Here is a 26,959-nt window from a genome sequence, read left to right as displayed (position 1 = left end):
GGCCTTTATTTACTAGATGCCAATAGCACCGCTCTCCTCAGTTATGACAACCAAAAATGTCTCCAGATATTATGAAAAGTCCCCTGGGTGGCAAAATGTCCTTGGTTGAAAACCACTGTTCTAGTATAAAAGTAAGGCTACTGGAAGCCAAAACTGGCATTTTAAGAATACAAGTAATTGATATGAACTCAGTCTATCTAGCACAGAATAATTATGCATGTCATTAACAAATTAAGAACCATAATTACTTTATTTAAAACAGCAGTTAATTCTTTGCTGTTATCTGCTTAGAATGTGTCACTGTGTGCATGTGTGTACTATGTTAGCATAAGGTTCATTTTAATAAATTTGAAACTTCTGACAGCCATGATTTTCTAGTAGGTGATCTCTGGATACTTTTCTTCTCACCAATAATAATGAAATATTCTCTCTCAGTAACTCTAAAGACAGGATGATGGCAGCAAGAGTGCCTACTCTGACAGAAGAACCTTTCTCATGTTTTTTAAAGTATCTTTCTGGAAATATTCAAAAATATGTTATTATTGCCATTTTTCCAGACTCAAACATGGTCCTTTTTTTGGTGATGACAAGAATGATACTCTGATAACTACCACGTGGGTTTGCTAGTTGGAGATGAAGATGCTCATGTCATCTTCCCCAAGACTTCTGAGCTCAATTTTACCTGCATGGACTCCTGAGGGTAAATCAGTGCCCCATCTTAAAGGGAAAGACTGAATTATTTTCTTAATCTCCTCTCAAAAGGAAACAAATTTTGTTTAAAACAAGGAGCCAAAGAACTGACTGGCTGTTTTGTTTATTTAAAGGAAAAACAATTGAAGCTCTGAATCAGGTGATTTTTAACTTAAAAAAAAAACAAAAAACAAAAACAAACAACCTCTTAACATGCTACTGTATGTTCCATAAACAAAGAAAGCAAAGTGGCCAAGTAGAGGTGTATAGGACAAGATAGTACCTCAGCCTGGGCCAAGCAGGGATTCAAGTAATTTACTTTTTGGAGACCAGTGGCAGAGAGTCTCTTACTCAGGTTGCTAAAGGGAGAATGTCACAACAGAACTGACATCACTCCCTTCTCGAAAGCAACAAGGCATCTTGAAAGCTTAACTTCTTGGTGAAGTTTTATGGTTGGTGGCAGGATTTAGTTCACCCATGTGAGAAGACAGCTCAGTATGGGATGAAAACTCTTCAAAGGAAAACCTCCCCTCAACAGTCTTACTGAGAAACTTCAGCCAACAAATAATCAAATTCACTTTTGGGAGAAGTCTATCCCAAAATTGTGCAGTGGGAAGAGAGGTAGGTACAGTTACCCAGCCCACATTCACTGCTTTCTTTCTTGTCTGAATCAGATGGTAGTTGAAGAGAAGCTCTCCTACAGTCATCTTCTAGGCCAGGAAAGATGAACAGAGGCAAAAGTGGGGTCGTGTCCTTCACAGATTCATTTTGGTTCTGGCAAACTGTGAGCCATAAGCATCCTGTTCCCACTACATGCACTCTGGGATCAGGTAGAGCTGATCTTCCAGGAGTCAGCACCCAGGCTCATGTCCGTCCTTCAGTTAAATCTCCTTGGTTTAGTAACTGTAAGAGATTAAAAACAAATCTGTAATAGTTACCAGTGAATAACAGGAAAAATAATTCATACTAAGTGAAAGGTTTACAATTGGGGGTGGGGAATGATTGCAGGGGTGAGTCAGGGACAGCTAGTTCCAAATCAGAAGATACGCACAGACTGATAGATCTCATTTATATATTAGCCTTGGGACAGCACTTTGACCATCTGATGATGCTGGCATTCCTACTATAGCAGTAAAATATCCTGATAATAATAATTATAATATCCTATAAGCCAAACTATTATTTGTGTAATCACATACTCACTAGTCAGTGATGAAGGAATCTATAACCACAGGGAAATCAGAACTGGTGGAACCAAAAATCTTACATCAGTCAGTTAGCCAAAGTACAGGCTGAAAGCTCAAGAAGAAGTAAAAGGAATGGAGTTCTACGTGAGAGCTACAACTCACTCATGAAAAATCCAGGGATTTCCTGGGCTTAAAATACCTTTCCTGTGATGAGGGAAGACAAGCCTGAGAGTCTCCAATAGGGTGGCAGCTACCGTGGACATTCTACTCTACATTCAAGGTTCCTGTTGAAAGGTGTTTTTGTATAATAATTGATGAAATTGGGTTCCATTTTATTATGAAAAGAAAATGAGATGGGAATAATACAGTGAAAACAGAATAAACATTGTTTGTTAAAATCTAATCAGATAGAAATTCTAGAGCTGGAGATATATTTATTTGGTGATCTTAATTTAGATGAAGGTAATTTACATGGTAGAATTCAATGGTATGGAATTTAAAGAAAAATTTTAAACTTAGAGAAAGAAACCACAGATTTCATTTGATACTGTGTGGTAGAGATTAGGAATGGTATATTTTTAATCTAGACCAAGATCCAGATGTTTACACTGAAACTTAGCAATGGCACTTTATGAGAAATGTTAAAGAATTTGTAATTTCTGTTTTCCTCCTTGTTTTATTTGGGAAATATTCTAAGATATAGTCAAAGTTAACTGGCAGTCACTTATACTGGTTCTTGAATTCAAGAATGTGAAGTCAGTGTGGCTATGGAACCCCATCTGGGATGACCTTTAGTCCACAGAAGGTCAAAAGCCCTGGGGTCTCAGCTGGGTCTGCACAATGAGTCCTCTGTCTGATTCTCAGAAGACCTGGCCACACTGAGGAAAAATCAGAATTGTCCAATTTGAACCATCTGAGTGAGAGTTAACTTGTAGTTTTTCATATATTTTCCATGATAATTCCTGATACTTGATAAGTTATTTTTATTTTTAGAGCATATTTACAGGAGTCCAATGAGAAGTGCATCAGCAGATTCTTACAGGTCTGATCTACAATGCATGGTGATCTTTAAAAAACAATTTGGAATGGGCATGTGTTGTTTTAAGGGTTGCTATTGCCTTCTCCTTCTCTGGCATCTGAGAATAATCCCTAAGGAGTCAATATTCCTCACTCACTGGAGGAACAGTCAGTTAGTACCTAGACCCCGGATGAGGAAGAGGATGAAGCCTGGAGCCTTTAGGGGCTTATAGCTTGAAAAAAAATGAAGGTATTGGAGGATGTGATAAGCCCACCTTCAGAAGGAAAAGGAGGGGATGAGCAATGAGAATGCCTTGATGGGAGGAAGGTAATAATGGTATAGTAAAGGAAAGACAAAAGAAGTGAGGCTCAGACGGAAGCTGTATTTGTAAATACATAAGGATCCACGAGGAGAAAGTGATAGTGAAGGATTTTCAACTACACCTAAGGGCAGCACCTTCTTCTTGCGGTGTTAATATTTTTCTATTAAGTGTCTGAGGCTTCCATTCTGAAACTGGATACACAGGACTTAAAGGCCCTTTGTGTTCTCCTGGAGGGAAGGTCAAGTTTTCCTTTGTTTTTGTTTGTTTGTTTGTTTGTTTTTTTGCGGTACGCAGGCCTCTCACTGCTGTGGCCTCTCCCATTGCGGAGCACAGGCTCCGGACGCACAGGCTCAGCGGCCATGGCTCACGGGCCCAGCCGCTCCGCGGCATGTGGGATCCTCCCGGACCGGGGCACGAACCCGTGTCCCCTGCCTCGGCAGGCAGACTCTCAACCGCTGAGCCACCAGGGAAGCCCTCCTTTGTTTTTTTTTTTTAGGTAGTCTGTGTTATTGTGTCTGCCTGAGGCTGTGAGTGAGCATCTCCCAGACAAGGACACTCGGAAGCCAGCTACAGGTTCAAGAGAACAAATGTGCTATTACTGGACTTTCTGCATACACAAATCTGACCATGTCATACCCCATTTAAAACCATGCAGTGGCTCCCCAGTGCTCCCAGGATAAAATCATGTCCTATAAGGCCCTTAAAGAGAAGAACCAGCTTGTCTTTCCTGCTCTCATTTTTCCATCCCACACCAATCTCTCCATTCCATGTCCATCACACTCAACCCTTTGTGGTTCCATAATTGGGCGTGCTCCCTCTTCTTTGTACACATTGCTACCTTGACGCCTGTTAAATTTCTTCAAATCCCTCCCACTTCTCCATCAAGATGATTGCTATTCATCCCTCAGGTCTCAAACTCTAAAACTTATTCCCTGACTTCCCCCAAGACTAACATTACTACCCTGTATAAAAATTGCCAGTTCATTGACCTGTTGCCCTTCCCATTCTAAACCCTCTGTACAGCACAACTCCAAGGGCACCATTTACATAGCTATGGAGTTATAAAAGGCAGAGGTCCTAACTCTGACTCTAAGCTCTTTGAGACAGAGATTATATTTTGTTTACTACTGTATAACTAGTACCCAGCAGAGTGCCTTGTACACATCAGGTACATAATATCTGTTGAATGAATTATCCTTATTCATCTGGCATTTATTTGGGGTAATCTGGAGTGCTTCAATTAAAAAAGGTATTTAGCAGTATGGGAGAGAAAGACTCCAAAGTTTCAAATATAAAAAAAGAAAACATTGGGGGCTTCCCTGGTGGTGCAGTGGTTGAGAGTTCACCTGCTGATGCAGGGGACACGGGTTCGTGCCCCGGTCCGGGAAGATCCCACATGCCGCAGAACGGCTGGGCCCGTGAGCCATGGCCTCTGAGCCTGCATGTCCGGAGCCTGTGCTCCGCAATGGGAGAGGCCACAGCAGTGAGAGGCCCGCGTACCGCAAAAAAAAAAAAAAAGAAAACGTTGAGTGTTGTGGATTGGTATATCAGGACAATAATTTGTACTAGGTACAAAAAGAAGGGGATGACTTTCCTGAACTATTTCAGAGCAACCCAATAGTTAATGAAAGTATTTCTTTTATAGAAGAATCACAGTTAATACAAGAGAATAAGGTATCACTGTTTTGCAAGCCCTAATGAAAAAACAGATCTAGGCCATGATCAGTAATGGTTGCCAAAACTTTTACATAACCCACTGGTCAATCTTGAGATCAGTAAGAGGAGAACAACCAAATATCATGTGTCTCCTGATGAGATGTAGTAGGAAGCAAGAGTACCACCTATAAAATATTCTTGCCAAGAGGAAAAACAAACAGTAATCTAATCAAGCCTCTAAACGTAATTACCAGTTTCCAGGAAGTCTGTGGATAGAGAAATATATCAAACAACAAAAGGAGTCAATCAACCAAAATCAGAATGTGGGAAATGCTATAAGACAAACAACCCAATTCCTTAAATAGATAGCCATACTGAAAAAAAGAGGGGGAGGACTATTAGAGATAAAGAGAATTATTAACCAAATGCAATGTATAGGCTTTGTTTGAATTCTAATTCAAACCAACCAACCATAAAAAGATTCTTTCTGAGAAAAAATTCAGAAGGCTAAGAATCAGAGGACATCAATAAATTATTGTTAGTTTTGTTGGGTATGATAAAGATATAGTTATGAAAAAATATCTGTCAGAGAAATATTTACAGATGAAATGCCTATGATTTGATTTAAAATACTGCAGTACAAATAAAACATCAACAGCAAACAGTAGGAAGGAAGTGATAAGAACAGTAGACAGTTAATTGTTGAAGATGGGTGACAAGTACATGGATTGACTATACTATTCTCGTTCTCAGTATTTATACTCTTTGAAAACTTCCATAATAAAACATTTTAAATAGATAAACGAAGATGGGAACAAATAAAGGAAGACTCCACAGGTGAGACATGTTCCAAAGCAGTTACCAGGAGAAGGTGACTTAGGAAAGAACCAATGATACCAAATAGCAAAAACTTTCAATATAACATAAGCAAGACTGAGACAATGGGTCGCAATGCTGAATACAAGGAAAAGTCCTGGAAGAAACATTAACATGCATGCCCAGAGCCTTCTGATCCTGGATATCCTCAGAAATATTACAGAAAAATTGAGACCATTCAATATAGGAGGCAGAGTCATCTGAATGCTGTAACAGCGGACTGTGGTCTACAGGCTATAATGAAAGGAAAAGTGAAAGATACTGTAACACCAAAGCCAGAACATACAGGCTTTGGCAAAAGCTTATGCATATGAAACAAGCTCATGAGGAAGTCATCTACCTCCACGACACAAGGCCAATAAAATATCCTAAGATTCTAGAAGCCCAACTGGTTTTCATTCTGTTTTCCGGGTCAGAGCCAAAAAAAGAGTAAGGGGTGCTTAGAATCAATCTAAAAGCCCTCTTAGATTTAGATGATGGTTCTCACTCAACAAGCAAGTGGACACATTCCCATATGCCCAGTTGGTTCAGCCTGGTATCTCCGAGACAACTGGCCCTAGCAAAATGAATGATAATTATTTCTAATGATTTTGTCACTATCTTTTTTGCTCAAGGACTACTTTGTCCCAGGATGTTATTTTCTTTATAAAATAAAAGCAGCATCTTCATCACAAGTGAGGCAAGAACAGGAGGGGCCGATCTCATTAATTAGGGCATGTGTATCAAGGAAACTAGAGCTCAGAGTCCCAGTTGTGAATGACCAATCTCCCAATTCAGCAGACCCTAATACTCAGGTTCCTTTCAAACCTGGACTCATGCTTAGCTTAAGGTAAGATATTCTAATCTAAGTCTCCAGGAAAGGGAAACTGGAGAATTTTTTCAGATCCTCTGAAATAGATTCCCAATCATTCTCCACATTAATCTCCACAGAAACAAAGTAAGGGCAAGAGACAGTTTTACCTCCTGTGGATTTACGGCAGTTAAGACAGACACCTCATATGACTGCCTCCCTGACTGCATGGTCACCAAATGATGCGTCACATCAGGCACTGAAGACAGAGGACGTGGGGATCCTTCAGCAAGCACCTCTGAAACAGCAGAAAAATGTTTCAATGCAAAGTGAATCCACAGATCTACCTACCTACCTTCATTATCAAGTCTCTCATTAAGAACACTTAAAACTGTTCCCTGAAAAACTGAATCCCACATTCCTGTGTTTCTTCCAAATTAATTCCTGCCTGATAATCACTATCAGTGAATTTGGAAAGTATTACAAAAGGGGGATGGGAAGAAAAGGCAAGAAATCTTGATATAATAGCTGACCATTTTTCAGTATGCCAATTTAGAGTAATATGGCTTTAGCACTATTAACTGGATTAAAATTGCTTATGAATCAGGGAACCAGAGCCAACCCTTAAAGCAGTCACCAGTGATGGAAATAGTGCAATACGTGCTAGTCAAGAGCTTAAACCTGGCTCCAAAGTTCCTTCTCACTGTCTCTTCCTCCCTTGAGACTTTCCTCCTTAGTATCATTTATGAAACAGAAGAGGCTTATTGTGGAAGCACACTCTGGGCCTTGTAGGCTCCATACATAAGTTACACAAACATGGTCTTTATACCCAAAACTGACTGACTGGGATATGAGTAACGAAAACAAAGGATCTCAGACTTATTAAATGTTCATCAGCAGAATCACCATGAAGATCTTCTGGAAATTGCTTACACATAAACCACTTAGCTCTCAAATAAATTAAGAGTATCTTCTAGGGGCTTTCTAGCTTATATTGCTCTTCCAGGATACCACATAACTTAACGTTTGCTTATACACTATCTTCTACTCACTCAATGTTGTTTCCCATATGTAAGTTTTGACTTCTCAACTAGATTTTAAGGTCCCTGTCTTCTACTTTTCTTTCCCATGGTGCCAGGTACACAGTAGGCACTGAATAAATGCATGCTGACCTCACCTGTTAAGTTTTTCAGAGAAGAGGGCCTGGCCTGTGTAACTTGGGTGAAATTTCTATACCAGAGAGGAGCAACTGTTTCCTAGAAAGCCCTTTCTTTTCTCCAGAAGATATGGCTTTTGAAGGTATGGAGAAATTGCTTTAATTCTCCTCTGTAAAACCTGGTTATGTTCTGCTTAAATATTTTAAAAGTTAAGTTCTTCCATAACTGCAATAGGAAAGATAGAAATAGTTGGGCTAGGATGCTAGGATTATGGATAATTTTCTTCTTAAAACTTTTTCTCTTTATTCTTTTGTAACATTATCTTTTCAGTGAAAAAACTTTTAAAAATATTCACTTATCCACTCCAGAGACAAGACAAATGCTACTCAATCATACCATTTCTACTCACAAGAAATGAAATTAATTAAAAGCTCAATTTTGGAGACAACCCCATTCCTTAGTCCCTAGTTGCAGCCCATTTTCCCCAAACAAAGGAGAGTTGAAAGTCTTACCATCATCAACTCCTAGGATAGAATTGGTATTTGGTAGGTTCAAGGACTCTCCACCAAGGCTGGGCTGAGAATTCATAGACACCAGGTTTTTACTGGTTACTGAAGCCTCTTCAAGCAAACTACTGCCCATAAGTGGCTCAGCTGCACAGAGAATAGGATGTGAGAGACATATAGCAGTCAAGGCTGTGCCTGGTCCCCATTTTCCTTCACGAGAAGCTGGCTTTTTTTTTCAGAACTAAAAGTTAACCTGTATCTTGGATGCCACCTCCTCTATTTCACTTACTTTTGGGAAGCAAAAATAAACCTAGAAGGGAAGAGTTTGAGCCTCAGGGATAAATACCCTTGCTTGTGATCAGCATCTGGATAACAAACATATAAAATGGGATGGGTGCATCCTTAGAAAGGAGTATTTAGAATAAAATAATTGATTAAGGAAAGACATGGAAAGGAATAATAATAAAAACGTATTATCAAATTTAAGCTAGGGTAAAAAGGGAGTCATGACTGATAAGTAAAAAATGTTTAAACTCTTGCCATACAGAAGTCTTCATCACAGTGACACTCAAATGATGGTTCATGGATCAGCACTAGTTACCATCAAACTCACTAGAGGAACTTTCGAAACTATAGACTCCGGGATTTTACTACCAAGTAATCTCATTTATAAGGTTGTTTTGTTTTGCTGGGGGGGAGGGGTGGACAAGCAATACACAATATATGTTTTAAAAGCTTGCAAACGATTTTACTGTACAGCTACATTTGGAAACCACTAGTCCATCAAATGAGACCTATCTCTCTACCCAAAATAGAATCAGAAAACTTCCACATCAGACAGGCCAGTTATTTGGCTTTTTTAACCCCCAAAATATAGCCCCCCCACTATACCCTCTTCTCCTTACCAGTTTGTTCCTGCTCTTGACTCCCAGCTGCTCCCATCTGCAAGTGATGCTTTCTCATGTGCACATTCCTGCTCCCACTCTGAGAGAAGGTCTTCCCACAGACTTGACACTGATGTGGCTTCTCTCCTGAAACACAGACCCGGTTAAGACAGGGGAGCCAAAAAGACAGGGTACATTTCTGACAGCAAGAGAATGGACTCAAGCCCTAGATGGAGAAGCCCAGAGGATGTTAAGCTAAACATTAAGAGGCTACTCCTTCTCCCATTCCGCACCTTCCCCCAGCCTCTCAACCTTCAGTACACAGGGGAAGGCTGGAAAGTACACCAGGAGGGCTTAGCACACTCACTGCTCCCAGCCTCCAGTACTCTCCAGAACCACTGTACTGCTGCTTCCACAAAACAACTTCTCTGGTATAAGATCATGGTAGACACAGAATATTTACTTCCCTTTTCAGATAGAGTCTTCCATGGACCTCAAGGACATGCACTAGCCTCAAGGATTCCAACCCTGGATTCATAATATACCTTTATCCCGTTTCCTGCCACAACTCCCAGTCTTCAACGTTCACACTGGTGGTTCTTCTACACAATGATCTGAACTATCCCTTAGGTCCTCAAGTCTGAAACCCTCAACTTCTATCCCACCTACCCAGACAACCACACTTAGAGCGGGGTCAAAAACTTATGCCAAAGAACAAAAACAAAAAAACCCCTTATGCCTACAGAGGACTAGTAGATAGCAAAACTAAGTGAAATGACCAGAAAATTTCCAGAAGAGGCAGAATATATAGAGACAGAAAGCTGGTCAATGACTGCCTGGATCTGGGGGTGGGAGTAGGAACTGACAGCAAAGGGGCACAAAGGAACTTTTGGTGTGATGCAAGTGTTCTAAAACTGGATTGTGGTGGTGATTGTACAATCCTATATATTTTCTAAAAATCACTGATGTGTATACTTACAATGGGTGAACTTTAAGGTTATGTGCATTAATAGGTCCAAAAGCTGTTAAAAAATAACTATAATGGATTGAAATACAGTGAATATGTAGAAACACATGAATTCAAGATAATACTAATGAGAGAGAGAGAAAAAAAGCAGTGAAAATGACACTACTAGAAGTAACCAGAGTACCAATTTCTTATTCTGAAAACTCACAGTTAAAAGAATTACACATTGATCCTGCCTTTGGCATACAAATTACCAAATAGCCCTAGTTGATAGAGACCCATTATACAGAAGAATTCTGGCTAACAAATGTGAATGAATAATAGAATTAGAAAAATAACATTTTACATCCCTGCTGAAATAACGAATTCAGGCATCATTCAGAGATGAAACCATAAGGCTGCTAGGGAACATTACCATGTGGGGATCAGGGTGTTACCACCTGAACCAACTGATCAATTTTGACAACTAAGCTCTGTATGCCTCCTGATGTGATGCAAAATGAAACACAAGCACCTATAACATAACCTTGCCAAAATCTTTGAACCTTTGAAGCTTTTAGGAAATACAGGGGAACAAGTTAAGTGACAGAAAAGGAGGCAAACCAACAAATCCAGAACGTGGGATGAGCTACAGAAAAGTACAGATAGATCTAGATTCAAGAAGACTTACTAGCCAAGTGCAACGAGTGGACCCTGTTGGATCCTGATTTAAACAAAGCCACTTTAAAAGACATTTTTGAGTCAATTGGAAAAAAATTAAACATGGAGTGAATCTCAGATAAAACCAAGGAGTTATTGTTCATTTTGACAGATATGATAACAGCATTATTGTTATGTAAAAAAGTATTTTTCTCTACTTTTATGTATGTTTGACAAAATCTTACATAATAAAATAAAGAACAGTAAAATGAAAACACTCTACAAGCCAAGCAAAACACATCTGGAAGTCCACATCTAACCCATAGGCTATCAGTTTGCTATCTCTGCTTAGAATCTGTCATCGTATTAAAAAACTGCTCTACCCCTAGGATCTCAGCTCTGAAATTCACATCCCTGACTGATTATACCTCTCCAACTCCCTTGCTCCCACTGAACTGTTTTGCTGTCTTCATGATAAATAACTTCTAGTTCCTTTTCCCCACTCCTCCCATTCTGGCTTCCCTTTGCTTCCCATGGCTAGCCATTTGAACAATTACCAGATTCCATTTTAGAATCTCTCTCCACTTCGAGTTCACTTCTGCCTTGGCAAGTCTCTGCTCTGAATAACTCCATGGAGCATATCTGATGTAACTTATAAGGTACCCAGTGTAGTGCCAAATAAGTTTGTTGATTCCCTCAGAAAAAGGTCTCAATTAGAAAGCAGTTCAATGGCTCAGCTGAAAATAATAATAATTAGATATTTTCTCCTTGATTATATGACCCTTTGAATGCAAGCATCAAGGGCCTTGATTTCTGATTCTGTCAGGATAGGGAGGAAACTTCATGGTGAACAGTTTGTTTCTCTTTAGATTGCTTTATACCACTACCCTAACCTTTTATCCTTTTGGCTCTCCATCTTCCCTGAAATCTATGAATGGCACAGGTTCTAGTACCTGAGTGAACCACCAAATGTTTTCGAAGACTAGAATACTCAGCAAAGGAACGGCCACATCCTTGGGCTTCACAAAGGAAAGGCTTCTCTCCTAGAGACAGAAAATAAGATAAAGACTCAGTCTCCTGATGAACTATTATTCTCTTTTCCCATCAATCTTTTCCTGTTTCCAACAACTTACTCTGATTTCCTGAATTCACGCTATATAATTTCAACCGGACTATCCAGCAGGTGTCACCTCTCAGTGATCTCCTAGTACACAGCCCTGCAGACAGCCCTGCCCTTTTCTTTAGAGTAGCTGCCTCTGAGCATAATACTTCCTTCTCCCTCCTCACGGGCTGAGCCCCAGCTGCACTGAGCTACCCTCTTTGGTGATCCCATCCCTTCTGAGGATATCAGGAAAACAGTGTATACGCTCTCAGGATTTCTACCTTGTATACATCAATTCTCTTTAAGATTGAGTTTCTAGATCCATTTAAGAGTACAGATTTTTAAAGGTTATAAAATAGGTATTATATAATCCCATCTTATAAAAGCAAACAAATAAAAACAGCTGTTTAGTGAGAGGTACACAGAAAAATCTCACAATGTGTTAACAGTAGTTATATCCTGATAGTGGTATTATGATTTATTTTCTTCTTGTGCTTTTCCATAATTTTCATTTTCTACAGTATTACTTTGTTATTTTAAAAATCAAAAATGCATGGTGAAAACTGAATGAGGTCTGTAGACTGACAGTACTGTTGACTTTCTGGTTTTGATACTGTACTATGGCTACATAAGATGTCACTTCTGAGTGGAAGCTGGGTGAAGCACATACAGAACTCTTTGTACTCTTTTTGTGACTTCTCATGAGTCTATAATTGTTTCAAAATAAAAACTGAAAAAAATCAGAGATGCAGTCCGTATTTCCCAAGGGTCACAACCTAGTGAGAGATAAACATATTCATAAATGACTTTAATTCTGGTATAAAAAAATGCTATATGCAATTATAAAGGGGAGGAATCCTTACTGTGGTAACTTTTTTTTTTTTTGGTAACTTCTCTTTTTAAAGAAGCTGAATTTAAGCTGCTCTTTAAAGATGACAAGGATGAAAGGAAATTTCAGGCATAAGGACTAGTATGAGCACAGCCTTGAAACTGAGAGCGCCCAAGGCAAGTTCAGAAAACGACAAGTGTGAAATAAGTATATATACTGGTCTTTGCCCCAGTTTCCTGACACACAGCTTCAAAACCCTTGTACACAGGGGTGCTAGGAGAAATTTTGTTCTAACATTTTTTTTTTTTTTGGCTGTATGTGGGCCTCTCACTGTTGTGGCCTCTCCCGTTGCGGAGCACAGGCTCCGGACGCGCAGGCTCAGCGGCCATGGCTCACGGGCCCAGCCGCTCCGAGGCATGTGGGATCTTCCCGGACCAGGGCACGAACCCATGTCCCCTGCATCGGCAGGCGGACTCTCAACCTCTGCGCCACCAGGGAAGCCCTGTTCTAACATTTAATCTTGGATCCTAGCTCCTGATGCAGACCTCCTGAACCCCTTGTAATTTTTTAAGTGATATGAGCACTAGGATAATCTGTTGTTCTAATATTTGGTCTTTGACAGTGATTCCTGACACAGAGTTCCTAACTCCTTAGAATTTACTGGGTGACAGCAGTGTCTCTTCTAATGAGGTGACTCTTGGTGGGCTCCTGGATGGGAGCGAGTCACCAGAAAGACCAAGCCATGATTAGAAGCTTGAGATTTTCAGCCCTACCCCCATTTTCCAGAGAGGACAGAGGGCCTGGAAATGGATTAATCATCAATCATGCCTGCGTGATGAAACTTCCATAAAAATTCCAAAAGTACAGGGTTCAGAGAGCCTCTGGGCTGGTGAACATGTCTATGTGCCAAGAGAGTGGCACACACCAACTCCACAGGGACAGAAGCTCCCGTGCTTGGGACTATTCCAGACTTCACCCTGTGTATCTCTTTGTCTGGCTGCTCATCTGTATCCTTTATCATATCCTTTATTACATAATAAACTGTGTTTATTATTATTATAAAAGTGTTTCCCTGAGTTCTGTGAGCTGTTCTAGCAAATAATTGAATCGGGGCGGGGGGGCCATAGGAACTCCAATTGGTAGCCAAGTCAGACAGAGGTTGTGAGTAACCTGGGGACTTGCTACTTGCAATAGACATCTGAAGTAGGTGGCAGTCTTGTGGGGCTGAGCCTTTAACCTGTGGGATCTGACGCTGTTTCCAGATAGTGTCAGAATTCAGTTAAATTACAGACACCCACCTGGTGTCACAGAGACTTGCTTGGTGTGGGAAAACACATTTGGTGTCAGAACTGTTATGAGTGTGACAGTGTGAGAGAGTAAAGGAGAAAAACAGAGACTCAGCAAGTAAGGCTGGCATGGTGAAAATACAGGAGCTGGGGCTTGAAGGAGGGAGGAGAACAGCTCTAGATTATACTGTTCTTTCAGACTGTACCACACAGTTTAATGTTTGTGATTTTCCAGTGGTCTGTAACTTTTTAGAAAGCATATCTGTATACTCACACTAACCCCAGAATGCCAGGCACTCCAAAAGTCGCCGAATGAACAATATATTCATACATATGATAGAATAAATATCAGGAAAACAGAAAATTGCAGTTAATAAATAAGGTTAAATGTTTAACAAGATGAACTCAAGGACCTCAGAAAAAGATTTCAAAAAAGATTCATCAGAATCTAGTGGCAGGAATCTCATCAAGCTGCCTTAAGTTAGATGGCCTTCCTATTTGGAAACTGAGAGGATGGTGATTTTGCTGCGATAAAGAAGAGGAGGAGGTTCAAGAGGCAATGCTGCATAATGGTTGAGCATAAGCCAGTTAGCCCTGAGTTCAAATCTTGGCACTACCACTTACCAGTATGGGGAAGATATTTAAAACCTATGAGAATCAGTTTTTTATCTATAAAATTAACATAATACAACCTCAAAAGATTATTTTGAGAATTAGATGAAACGATACAAGTTAAATATATTTAAGCATAGTGCCTGGCACACAGTAAGTCCTCATAGTAATCCACTAAAATTGGCAGCTTTAATTACTACCATTACTACTAATAAAGATCTGAGGTCAATTTTGACATCTGAGATAAAATGAGTTGTCAGCACTTGAAAATAAAATCCTTGCAAGAGCTTTGGAGTCAGATCAGAATTCAAATGCCAGTTCTACCATTTCCTAGCTGCATAATGTTGGGCAAGTTACTTAACCCTCTAACCTTCTGTTTCTCCATCAATAAACTCAGTTATCTAAAGCATAAAGGTACCTTGAAGATTAAATGAGATAATGTATATGTTCTTGGTACATATTAAATTGCCTTAATAAATGCTAACTTTTTATTATTATTATTTTTAATTTATTTATTTGGGGCTGCGTTGGGTCTTTGTTGCTGCACGCGGGCTTTCTCTAGTTGTGGCAAGCAGGGGCTACTCTTAGTTGCGGTGTGTGGGCTTCTCACTGCGGTGGCTTCTCTTGTTCTGGAGCACGGGCTCTAGGTGTGTGGGCTTCAGTAGTTGTGGCTCACGGGCTCTAGAGCGCAGGCTCAATAGTTGTGGTGCATGGGATTAGTTGCTCCGCGGCATGTGGGATCCTCCCGGACCAGGGCTCGAACCCGGGTCCTCTGCATTGGCAGGTGGATTCTCAACCACTGCACCACCAGGGAAGTCCTAACTTTTATTATTATATTAATTATTGAGATTCAGATCTGTGAGACATCCAGGAAGAAATGATTAAATTGAAGCCTGAGACTGCAATGAGACAGCACACTGAGTAAAATGGGAGAAACCCAAAATTCTGAAATTGGTCAACAATTAGATTAACAAGGCAGAGCTAGAAAGAGAATGAAGAGAGAAAATCAGGTCACACTCTGAATAAAAGAAAGCATTTTAAAATATGTTCACTTTTATCAAAGGCTACAAAGGTGACAAGTAGCATAAGGATGAAGAGGTTACTGAAGTTAATAAGGCACAGTGAATTCTACTACTTTCCTTAACTATTCAGCTAGATGTTTTTCCTGTTCTTTTATTCAAACTGCTTTCTTCGAGCAAGAATACTCTTTCAAGAAAGAGCTGAGGGGCTTCCCTGGTGGCACAGTGGTTGAGAATCCGCCTGCCAAGGCAGGGGACACAGGTTTGAGCCCTGGTCTGGGAAGATCCCACATGCTGAGGAGCAACTGGGCACACGAGCCACAACTACTGAAGCCCACGCACCTAGAGCCCATGCTCTGCAACAAGAGAAGCCACCGCAATGAGAAGCCCGCGCACCGCAAGTAAGAGTAGCCCCCGCTCGCCACAACTAAAGAAAGCCCACGTGCAGCAACAAAGACCCAACACGGCCAAAAATTAAATAAATAAATAAATAGAAAGAAATAAACAAAGAAAGAAACAAAGAAAGAGCTGAGAAGAGAGCTATTCTGCCCTAAAATATATCCAGTGGTAGTGTCAATCTAGAGGGAATCATAGGGACATGTGCAGAACAAAGGTGGCTTCAGCTTGGGTTTCACTTTTTAAATGCCATTTATTTGTACCTGCTATCATTTTAGCATGCAAGAATAAACAAGGAAGAGAAAGAGAAAGTGGGAAGAATAGTTACACATCCTACGGTAGTAGTCTGGGTTCAGTGATTAAGCTCTGGCAAGAGACTTAGCACAGCTGGGCCAAGTGGCTTGGAAAGTCACCCTTAAGCTTTTAGATTAAGAAATCAGGATATCTTTCTTTTGCTCCGTTGATATTAACATGCTGTTTGACTCAGGACAAGTCACTTCTCCATTCTGTTTCTCAGGTTGTGAGGCTCTAACAAGAAAGTAAACTCAAAGTCAGGGATTAATCTTAGCTTTTGTATTTCCCCTCACCTTACCCCACATTTAGTGCCTAGAACAGAATCTGTGTGGTTTGTGTAACTCAATAAATGTTAATGACCAAAACTACCACTGTGTTAAGTTCGAAGATATTTGGAAAGGCTCATTTCTGTCCATATATGATCATATCATTGTTATCACTGACGGTCTTATATCCCTTCCTACTTAAGGCTACCAGAGACAGAAATCAAACTGTCCATTCTCACACAGAGGTGACAATAAATGTGACTGAAAGAACTGAAAAGTGCCATGAGGCATTTGAAAAAAAGAAATTTCATCCTCAGAGTTCTAGCAACAACCCCAACCTTCGTCTCCTAAGGACAGCCAGCAGGCCCTGAGCCAAGCAGTAGACGGCCTGCGGGAATGCTGGGGTGGCACACACCTGTGTGGATGCGCAGGTGGTTCTTCAGGTTTCCAGCTGTAGTGAACTGCTTACCACAGTTAGACTCGGGGCACATAAAGGGCTTCTCCCCATTGTGGGTCCTCATGTGCACCTTCAGCCTCTGCAGTACATAGAAGCTTTTCCCACAACCTGCTGCAGGGCAGATAAAGGAGCGGTCGTTTCTGTTAAAAAAAAAAAAAAATCACATACGCAACAATGCCTGAAAATGCTCTTTGCTAGAGAGGACAAGTCAAAGCTCCTACTGACTCTCAAGGCAGACAGTAAATCCCAAATCTAGATGCATCAGAATCACCTGAAGTTTGTTAAAACTACAGATGCCCTACTTCTTGAAATACTGATTTCACAGGTTTAGAGTGGGGCTTAAGCTTATATATAATTTTTAAGTTCTCCAAGACATTATGTTTTATGATGAGATTTGAGAACTCTTGTTCTAAGATATTTAGGTGCCAAATGTTTGAACAAGGTAAATGAGACAATGCAGATGTTTCTATTAAAGAACAAAAGACATCTTAACCACGAGTGAGCTGGAGCCCCTGCTTTCCTTTAATCTGTCAAGTGGGGGGGACTTCTGTCAAGTTCCTTCAGAAGCATCAACTTTCTTAAGCTCCAAGTATGGAATCTCAGGTTTGCTCACCGATGAGTTTTGAGGTGGTACTTAAAGTGAGCTGGCCACACAAATGTCCGGTCACAGCCTTCAACTGTACACTTGAGCTTCTTCTCCATTTGAGGAAGGGGCCCAGAATCTTTCGGTTGCCCATCACCAGAACCAAGGTGCACATTTTCTCCTGTAACAGAGTCACATATTTATAATCTAGGGAAGGATTCCACTCAGATACTTTGGTCCAAACAATAAAGCCACTCCTAGTGATCACTAATCACATAACGATCTTTATCTTCCCCAGCTCGCTTTGCATTCATTTAACAGAAGTGAGAGGGCTCTATATCCCCATCCCCTTACTTAATCCACAGAACTACAAAAAGCCACAAGACTAGGCCTCTTTGGCAAATGTAAGAAATATCCAAAATGGTTTCATATCAAAAAGCAGAGTTCAACCTATTTTGCATTACAGATTGGTAAGGAAGCAGGTATGTCAACACCAGGAGTGGGGTCCTACAGAAGATGACTTAAAGCTCTAGGTAATAAAAACTTGTATTTTTAGGAGAAGTTCTGTGAACTTACAGTAATAATTTCTTTTGTAGATGGCCATTCTTAGATTTCTATCTTCTGAAGTCAATTTGGCTGTTTCTATCATTCTAGAGAATAAGAATCACCTTCTAATATCCTGTACCACTCCTCCTTAGTTACAAAACATCTAAGAATGCAAAAACTCAGCTCATTTTCAAATTCCTTACCACATTTTTAAAAGTTAGAGGTAATACCTGCTCAAGTTTTTTGTTCAATAGAATAAAAGGAGGAGAGGAGAGGAGCATACGGTGCAGTGACTTTCTTAAATTTAAACGAAATCAGTTAACTGAATCGTTAAATAAATTCTGGATTAGCAAGTGGTGCACCCTTTCTTTCGTTTTCTTCAATTCATAGTTGGACATCAATAGAGAAAAACATTCACAACCACTTAATTCTGTTATAAACATACGGAGTTTATCTTTCCACTACATATACCTTAGGAATAAGATTCATATTTCCAAATTTCCCTCTCAAGAGCCAAGAGTAGGATAATATGTTATACCTATCACACTCCCGGGAACCTGACAGTTGATCAAAGGCAGTTTCTGTCCCATCTATTAACCTTACTTTCTTCCTGCCCTACATTCTCCTTGCTGTACTTCACCAAACGCTAATCATAAAACTAATTGCTCCAAGGTCAGAGCGGAACCTAAGATGCCTTTTGCTAGTTAATATTAATTAACTTGTCCTTTTTAAATATTGTCCCACATAGTTTTTCTGTTTGTTTAACTGAAACATGGGTAAATTTTAAACAGCACAGAAGTGCATATACTGTAAGGAAAATTTCCCACTAACTCAAGAGCTCCAGCTAATTAATTTCTAATGAAAGGTCTGTAGAAACCCATGCTAATCCAGAGATTTAAACCAGTGACAAGACTTCCCTGGTGGCGCAGTGGTTAAGAATACACCTGCCAATGTGGGGGACACGGGTTCGAGCCCTGGTCTGGGAAGATCCCACATGCCACAGAACAACTAAGCCTGTGTGCCACAACTACTGAGCCTGCACTCTAGGACCCGCATGCCGCAACTACTGAGCCCATGTGCTGCAACTACTGAAGCCCGTGCACCTAGAGCCCATGCTCTGCAACAAGAGAAGCCACCGCAATAAGAAGCCCGCGCACCGCAACGAAGAGTAGCCCCCGCTCGCCGCAACTAGAGAAAGCCTGCGCGCAGCAACCAAGACCCAATGCAGCCAAAAAATAAATTAAATTTTAAAAAAAACAACAAAGTATAAACTGGTGACAGTTGGGGCTTCATGCATTCAATTTTGTAGATATCAATACAATGAGAACATTGATATAATCATATAACAGGGGGAAAAAATCCTTCAGAAAAGAGTGAGCTGTCTTGTATTTTGAGTCATTATAAAATTTCTCAAAGTGCTCCCTAAATTACTTTGTTTTTGAAAACAAAGCACTGTTTGCAGAAGACAGATTAGCTTAAAATGACCTCAGCCAATGACAGTTTTGGATATTTAGAGGTCATCTGATGAAATGGTTCCTCACCCCCCAAGAAAAGAGAGAGCAAGAGAGACAAAGAAACTCAACACCTTATATGGTATATGTTGAATAACACTGTAAACATGTTAAAGATCCTACAGTTATGTGGGCAAGGTCTTTGCATGTGGGATATAATTTCCAGTGAAAGCAGTACTGTATAGAGCAGGTCAGTAAACTTTTCCTGTAAAGGGCCAAACAGCAGATATTTTTGGCTTTGAGGGCTATATGGTCTCTGTCACTACTACTCAACTTTGCCACAGTATCAGCCATAGACAATTAGTAATTAAAGGGCATGCCTGTGTTCCAATGTAACTTTATTTACAAAACAGGTGGTTATTTGGCCCTTTGCTGACTCCTGATATACAGCATCACACACAAAATTAAAATATCTCTGTATTTCAACTTAGATGGAAGTGATAGTATGTTTGTGGTAATGACAGTATGTACCTTATCTCAATAATTTTTTGTATTACCTTAATTGTCACAGGTTAATGAGAAAATACAGAGACAGACCTAAAACAAAAAATATTATGGCATGCTACACAAGCAAAGGTTTTGCAGTGGTTTAGGAGTGGTGTGAATAGGGCGATAGTCCCCAAGCTTTAGCATGCATCATAACCACAATGAGGGCTTACTAAAAACTTCCAAGTTTCTGATTCAGTAAGATGAGACCTGATAATTTGCATTTCTAAATTACTGGTGATGCTGATGATCCAGGGACCACACTTTGAAAATTACTGGATAGAAAAAAAGTGGCACAGAGTAAATAGTACAGGCATGCTGAACTCAAAAGAAACCACACTATACCCTATTTGGATATTTAGGTCTTCTGGTGAATTGGTTCCACCCTCCCTGCCCTGCCCTGCCCTGACCACCCCCAACCCCCCAAAAAGCAGCACTATGGTAGCTGCTAATTGCTAAATCGCCATGAGCAGCAATTTAGTTTCAGCAAAACATTATCATCTGCCACACTGACTTAAAATTAATTTTATTTTTATTAGTTTTGTAGTTTTATTTCTATTAATTGATAAGCTGTTTTAATTTCATAATGGTGTAAAACCTCTAAGTATAAGGACCATCACAATAAAAACAATTCAAGATAACACCAAGATGTGCGAAAAATTTTTTTCCTTTGAAAGGGGTTCAGTATATTATTTAAAGCTGACAATTGAGAATGCTGGTTTAGTTGATTCTGCACACGAATCTGGCATGGCTGAGTTATTTTTTAGAAAATAAGAAAAACAATTTACACATTTCCAGCCTTCTGCTCTTACCAATAAAGTAATTTGGATTATATGCAACTCAAAATATAGCCATTGTATTACCAAAATCTCTGCAAAGAATACTGGAAAGGAAAACACCACAGGGGTCTCACCATTGCTGCTGGTTTTCGCATTCTTTGCCAGTTGTGCACGAGTAGCAGCAATCAAACTGTCATGGGCCAACTCCTGAACCCGGAGGAACCATGGAATGCTACTGTCTGTGCTCTCACTGGAGAGGAAATCATTCCCTGAATCCTCTGCCTCATCTTGTACAAATACTAAGTGTTCGGCTGAAGAGCCCAGACCTGGAAGAAACAAGAGGATATATGAAAGTCAGCCATCAAGTAATCCTTTGATTGGCCCTGGCTCAGAAACTCTGTGTCCTGATCAGCTATTCCAGACTTTCACCTCTCACCTCAAGCTTCCGTTCTCATACAAGATTAGGTTATCATCTTTCCACTCCCAGCTGACAGGCTGGTCTTTATCTTACCTACTCCTGTTTCAGAGGCAAAACGGTCTTTCCTAGCAACCAGGCTAACCCTCACCTCTAGGATCCCAATCCTATCTTTTAGTTTTCTCCTCTCCCAACTTCAACCCATTCCTCCTTGGTGGCCACCTTACAGCTTCCCTTTCAGCCTTTCAATCTGTCCAAGCTCAAGTCTCTCCCATCTTTTTTTTTTAAGAATAGAAAATCCCAAGTATGTCTCTAAATATCATCTTCTCACCTGTTTCTTCCAAGTCATGTTTCTTGAAGTTTCTTAACTTCTAACTTGTGTATCTACTTTCTCACCTGCTGTCCATTCCCTATCTCTTTAACCCTAAGCTCCACCTCTACTACCTCAATAACAATTGCTCTTGCTAAGTTTGCTGGACATACACTTCCCAGTCCTCATCTCACTGGCCCAGTATGTGGTATTTGGCATGATTCTATACCTTTTCTTCTTTACGTTTCCTTCCTTGGTTCCCCCCACATCATTCTCATTTTGTTTTCTTGAGATCCCTCTCTCTAGAAGCTGCTTCCCATTCTTCTGTTACCCTCTTAAAATTTTTTTTCAGGGTCCCAGATTTGCCTTCTTTTCTGTTTATGCTCCAGACTACTTCTGAATCAAAGAATCCATGCTCATTGTTTCATACACTTCCTGAATGCTGATAAGCACTAAAACTACTTATTTCACAACAGACCTCTCTAGAACTCTGGATTCCTGTTTCTAACTCTCTAAAGGACACCTCCTTCTAAATGTCCCTGTGAAATCTCAATATCAACAGGCACAAATTGGAACTAATCATTCTCCCGCAGCCCTGTTCTTCCTGTGTGCACTATCTTGGTGAATGACACCACTTAATTTCCCAAACAAAAAATTTTTGAGTCGTCTTAGAGTCTGCCTTCTGCCTCTACATACCCAACTGATCACCAAATGACACCAATTCTCAAAAATAATAAAATAATAGTTTCTTTCCACTTTAAGTATGACTAAGTTAACTATTCCCTGGCTCCCAGTTTTTTTTCTTAAGCATGAGCAGAAGTCAGAAAAGGGTAAAGAATACCTGCTCTTGTTAGGTTAAGAAGAATAAAAGAAGTGCTATCACTTGGCTGTAGATCTTGCAACAAGCTAGGAGACTCTGGAGTGGACAAAAACTCCGGAGACTTCTGTACGGTCTGAGCCCTCGTCTCTTCTCCGTCTGGACCCACATTCACCTGAAGGCTTCTCAACACAGCCGAAGAAGGAACCTCCTTGGAGGAGTTAGTATGATTTGGAGTATCATCTAGTAAAGGGAAAATACCACAGCTTTATGTAGCACCCATCTCCAAGGAGTTCACCATTTTGATATACGGTACCTAACACCCTTGTAACATCCCTTAGTGGTACCTAACACCCTTGTAACATCCCTTAGTATCTAACATCCTTACAGGGGCGGACAGCATTTTTATTTTATAAATACAAAATCTGCCTCAGAAGAGAGAGTGAAAGGCAGCTAAAGGGTGTCAACCAAAATGTGAGGGGCAGACTCCTCTGATGGTCGGTGATAACTAATACGAACCATCCACATTTGGACATTATAGACCTTTGTCCTTTTGAGGGCCCAAATCAGTATATTTCCCTTGAAAAATATAGTTACACAATGAATATGAACTCAAGAACAGGATCTAAATTTTAAACTATTTTTCTTGGGAAAAGATACCTCTCTTGAATTTTTGTAACATGTATGTGACAGTTCTGGTGAGTCATTAGGGCAAAAATCACAGCCTGGGATATAATTGAAATTGTATAGAATCATGAGTATGTTTCATTATGGTTCTGGGTTTACACCAGATGTAAAGAAATAATTCGGAAGACTTACTTCTAGAACTTTAGTCTAAGGGAGGGGATGAATTTCCAAAGGTTTTAGTTGCAATATAATGAAGAACTGCCAACAGTGCTAAAGCGTCCGATGTTTTCAGGGGTTTCATTCATCTTTATAGAAGGCAGGTTACACTATTTTCTTCTTTCAAGGAGATAACAGGTAAGATTATAGAAATAAAGTGGAAGCCTAGGGACAGCACTGCCATTCCAAAGCCTAATGAAGTTGTACAACAAAGTGAATGAATTTAATGCCACACAACTGGTTAAATGGTAAATTTAACTGGTTAAAACAGTAAATTTTATATACACTTTACCACAAAAAAACTGTTCTTAAAGTTCATAGCAGAACTGTTTGTCAAAATACAACACTGGCAAATAACTACATATTCATCAGCTGTGGCATGGAAAAAGAAGTTGTGGTACACTCATATAAAAGAATACTATACAGCAATGAAACCAAACAAACCAGAGCTACACACAAGGATGAATCTCACAAACATAAAAGGTACATGATACATTCATATGATTCCACTCATTTAAAGTCCAAAATCAGCTAAAATTAGACTTGGGTGATTAAACTTGGAAAACAAAGAACGGATTTTCAAAAAATTGAGGGCAGTGGTGACCTATGGAAGAACAGAGGTTGCTTTTATCATGGAGGAACCCATGGAGGGCCTGGAAGCTGGCAACGTTCTACTTCTTGATTGGGTGGTGCTATCTCCTTTATAATAATACTTCAAAAGGTATATCCATATAGCTTTGTGCTTTTCTGTGTCTATCACATATCCCAACTAAAAAGAAAACATGTAGGTCATGCATGGAATGATTCACACATATTTGGGAGGAAGGGGAATGAGGTTAGGGAGGTATGTACAGATACATTTGTGTTTGTAATACTACGTTTCATGAGCTGGGAAGTGAGTACATGGGTTTTCATTTACTATTATCTATAACTGGTTGTCTAAAAATTTTTTTTTTTTTTTTTTTTTTTTTTTTTTTGCGGTACGCGGGCCTCTCACTGCCGTGGCCTCTCCCGCTGCGGAGCACAGACTCCAGACGCGCAGGCCCAGCGGCCATGGCTCACGGGCCCAGTCGCTCCGCGGCATGCGGGATCTTCCCGGACCGGGGCACGAACCCGTGTCCCCTGCCTCGGCAGGCGGACTCTCAACCACTGCGCCACCAGGGAAGCCCGTCTAAAATATTTTAAATCAAAATTAAAACTAAAAGAAGATAATGTAGAAAAGAAGATGGATGCTTTTGTTCCTGCTTTCATTTCCTTTATTATTGTCAAAATATTTATTCAATATATTAAAATTGGGAGAGAAAATTCAGGAAAAAAAGCCTAATGAAGATCAAATTTTATTAGCACATGGAAATTTTCACATATTGAAAATCCATGGATTTGGAAACACTCCCAACACACCAGTAGAAAAATGGCACTTGAGAGATGGAAGATGTGGGAAAGACAGGAGCTAGATAGAGAAACCTTAAATCAACACTGGTTGAATATATCTGCCCTTAAGTCACTTCAAAAATCAAAACAGAACACCACTAGAGGATAGTAACCAGAAGACTTTATAACAAATAAGTTGTCACCAACAGGTGACCCTCCCCTGATTTAACATTAATATTCCAAATTTTAAATATCTCAATTTCCAGAAAATAAAGAATCCATTGCATCCAAAAATAATGTTTTCCTTCCTAATAGTCAAGTGATAGGATCTCCTTCTTCTCATCCAAAGCTAATCACACTACCCATGCTCAGCATTCTACTTCCTTCTACCTCTCCTGAAGCCTCCTCACCAATTATCTACTCTTTGTGTTTGCAGCTTCTCTAATGGGCTCTTTCCTCTTAGTATAAAACCACCCCCTAATATTTCAGATCTTAAAAAAGAACTCTTTAATGTACTTTATGTCCTTCTCTTTTTCCTTCCCATAGCAAGACAGCCTTTAGAAAGTATAGTTACTTCCTCAACTTGCACTGATACCTCAACCCACTGCAGCCCAGCTTTCCACTCCCTCTCCAAGGAGCAGGTCCTGCCTAGGTCAACAATGACCTCATTGACCCTATCTCACTGGGACAGTCCCTGTCTCAGTGGGCCTCTTAGAAGCACGTGTCACACTTGACTATTCCCTTGGGTTCCATGCCTGCACTCTATGCCAGTATTCCCCCTTTTGCTCTAGCCTTTCTTTCTTCCCTCCTTCGCAGGCTCTCCTGCCTCACCCCATACCTTGAATAGGGAGTTCCATGCAGTTCTGCCTTGGCCTCCTTTTCTTCTCACTCTCACTCTATGGGTGTTCATATCCATTCCTATGACTTAAACTACCAATGCAGGGAATTCCCTGGCAGTCCAGTGGTTGGGACTCCACACTCTCACTGCCAAGGGCCCGGGTTCAATCCCTGGTCAGGGAACTAAGATCCCACAAGCTGCACGGTATGGCAAAAAAAAATTTTTTTTTAATAAATAAATAAACTAACAATGCACTTATGACTCCCATGGTTGCTTTTTCTCCACAAGTCCTAATTTTTACAGTTTCTACCAGTCAGTTATCACATTCCACCAGTACCACAGAGAAGGCTAAGCTCTTAAGACGTGTCTATCTTATCTCTGGTGATCTTAATTTTTACCTGGTAACATTAGCCGACTGCATTCTGAGGCCTCAGTCACTGGAAGGAGGGACAAGCAAGTAATGTCTTTAGCTTCTGATTCTACTAGCCCCTGTCCCAGTGGGATGGACGTATTCTGAACAAATTGTACCAGCAGCTGAAGGGGAAAGGGGGTATGTGGAGACAACAAATAATACAGGTTATTATGAATGGATCTAAACCTCTGAATTTACCAAAAGGCAATGATGTAATTAAGTCTTGATTGCTCACTATTCTCAACCTTATTCATAGAAAAACTAGATTAACTACAAAATAATATTTTAACTTATTTTTATCAAGTGTTCTAGATAAAAATTGAATCGTATAATTAACTTCTATAAAACAGAGAAATGATAAAAATAATTATATTTTTAAATGGTGGCTATTACAAATTCAACTGCATTGTACTGATTAAATTTTATAAAGCACTCTTCTGTGTATTGACTCTTCTAATCCTCACTGTAACTTAGTAAGATTAAACATGTATTTTAAAGACAAAGAATCAAGTTGAAGACACTAAATGACTAGTCCAAGGTCACATCACTAGTTAGGAGCAATGTCAGTCTTCATACTTAGGTAACATGATTCCAAATTCAGTGATCTTTCCACTAAGCAACACAAATGTTCTAAAATTAAAATGAGAAAAATGAATAAAAATTTTAAATGTTTAAATCCCCTAATCACATTTAAAAAGAAAACACTTTTAGATATATACAAAATTAATAAAAAATGGTTTGTGGTAGTAAATATTACATATATGTCATATACATAAATTTTGTCATTATGTAATTATGTAAATGTATAATAATTTACACTTATTTAAATAACAAGTATACAAAGTCATAAAAGGTAAGAATTGAATTTTTTAGTTTTTGAGAAAGTACTTAGTAACAGAAAAATAATAAACTAGTAGTTACAACCAAAACCATATGGCCCACAAAACCTAAAATATTTATCACCTGGCACCATTACAGAAAAAGTTTGCTGACTCCTGAACTAAGAACAAACTCTGGAATACAGCCCACCAAAAGAAAAGGAAGCCAGTTGCCTGGGCTCACCTCTGGTTTGGATTCTAACTCATCTGATAACAT

General features: G+C 39.8%; 1 protein-coding gene across 5 annotated transcripts; it reads right to left on the bottom strand.

Moving 5' to 3' along the window:
• Nucleotides 1–798: 798 nt before the first annotated feature.
• Nucleotides 799–26,959, bottom strand: ZNF410 (zinc finger protein 410; the record flags this gene model as incomplete). 5 transcript variants are annotated; one of them, XM_079700898.1, is made up of 11 exons in its annotated part: nucleotides 799–1,593; nucleotides 6,710–6,837; nucleotides 8,209–8,349; nucleotides 9,108–9,233; nucleotides 11,646–11,735; nucleotides 16,912–17,093; nucleotides 17,567–17,717; nucleotides 20,993–21,184; nucleotides 22,425–22,643; nucleotides 25,851–25,986; nucleotides 26,927–26,959. In XM_079700898.1, the coding sequence occupies 11 exons, from the start codon at nucleotides 26,957–26,959 to the stop codon at nucleotides 1,555–1,557; spliced, it is 1,437 nt and encodes a 478-aa protein (XP_079557024.1). The 5 variants fall into 5 exon arrangements, with proteins under 5 accessions (XP_079557024.1, XP_079557026.1, XP_079557027.1 ...); XM_079700899.1 differs by lacking the exon at nucleotides 799–1,593 and adding an exon at nucleotides 1,604–1,615; XM_079700900.1 differs by lacking the exon at nucleotides 8,209–8,349.

Source organism: Hyperoodon ampullatus (genome assembly GCF_949752795.1).
Source record: "Hyperoodon ampullatus genome assembly, chromosome: 3".
In the NCBI taxonomy this organism is placed as follows: domain Eukaryota; kingdom Metazoa; phylum Chordata; class Mammalia; order Artiodactyla; family Ziphiidae; genus Hyperoodon; species Hyperoodon ampullatus.
The sequence above is the reverse complement of the archived record's forward strand: the minus strand, read 5'-3'. Positions and strand labels throughout refer to the sequence as shown.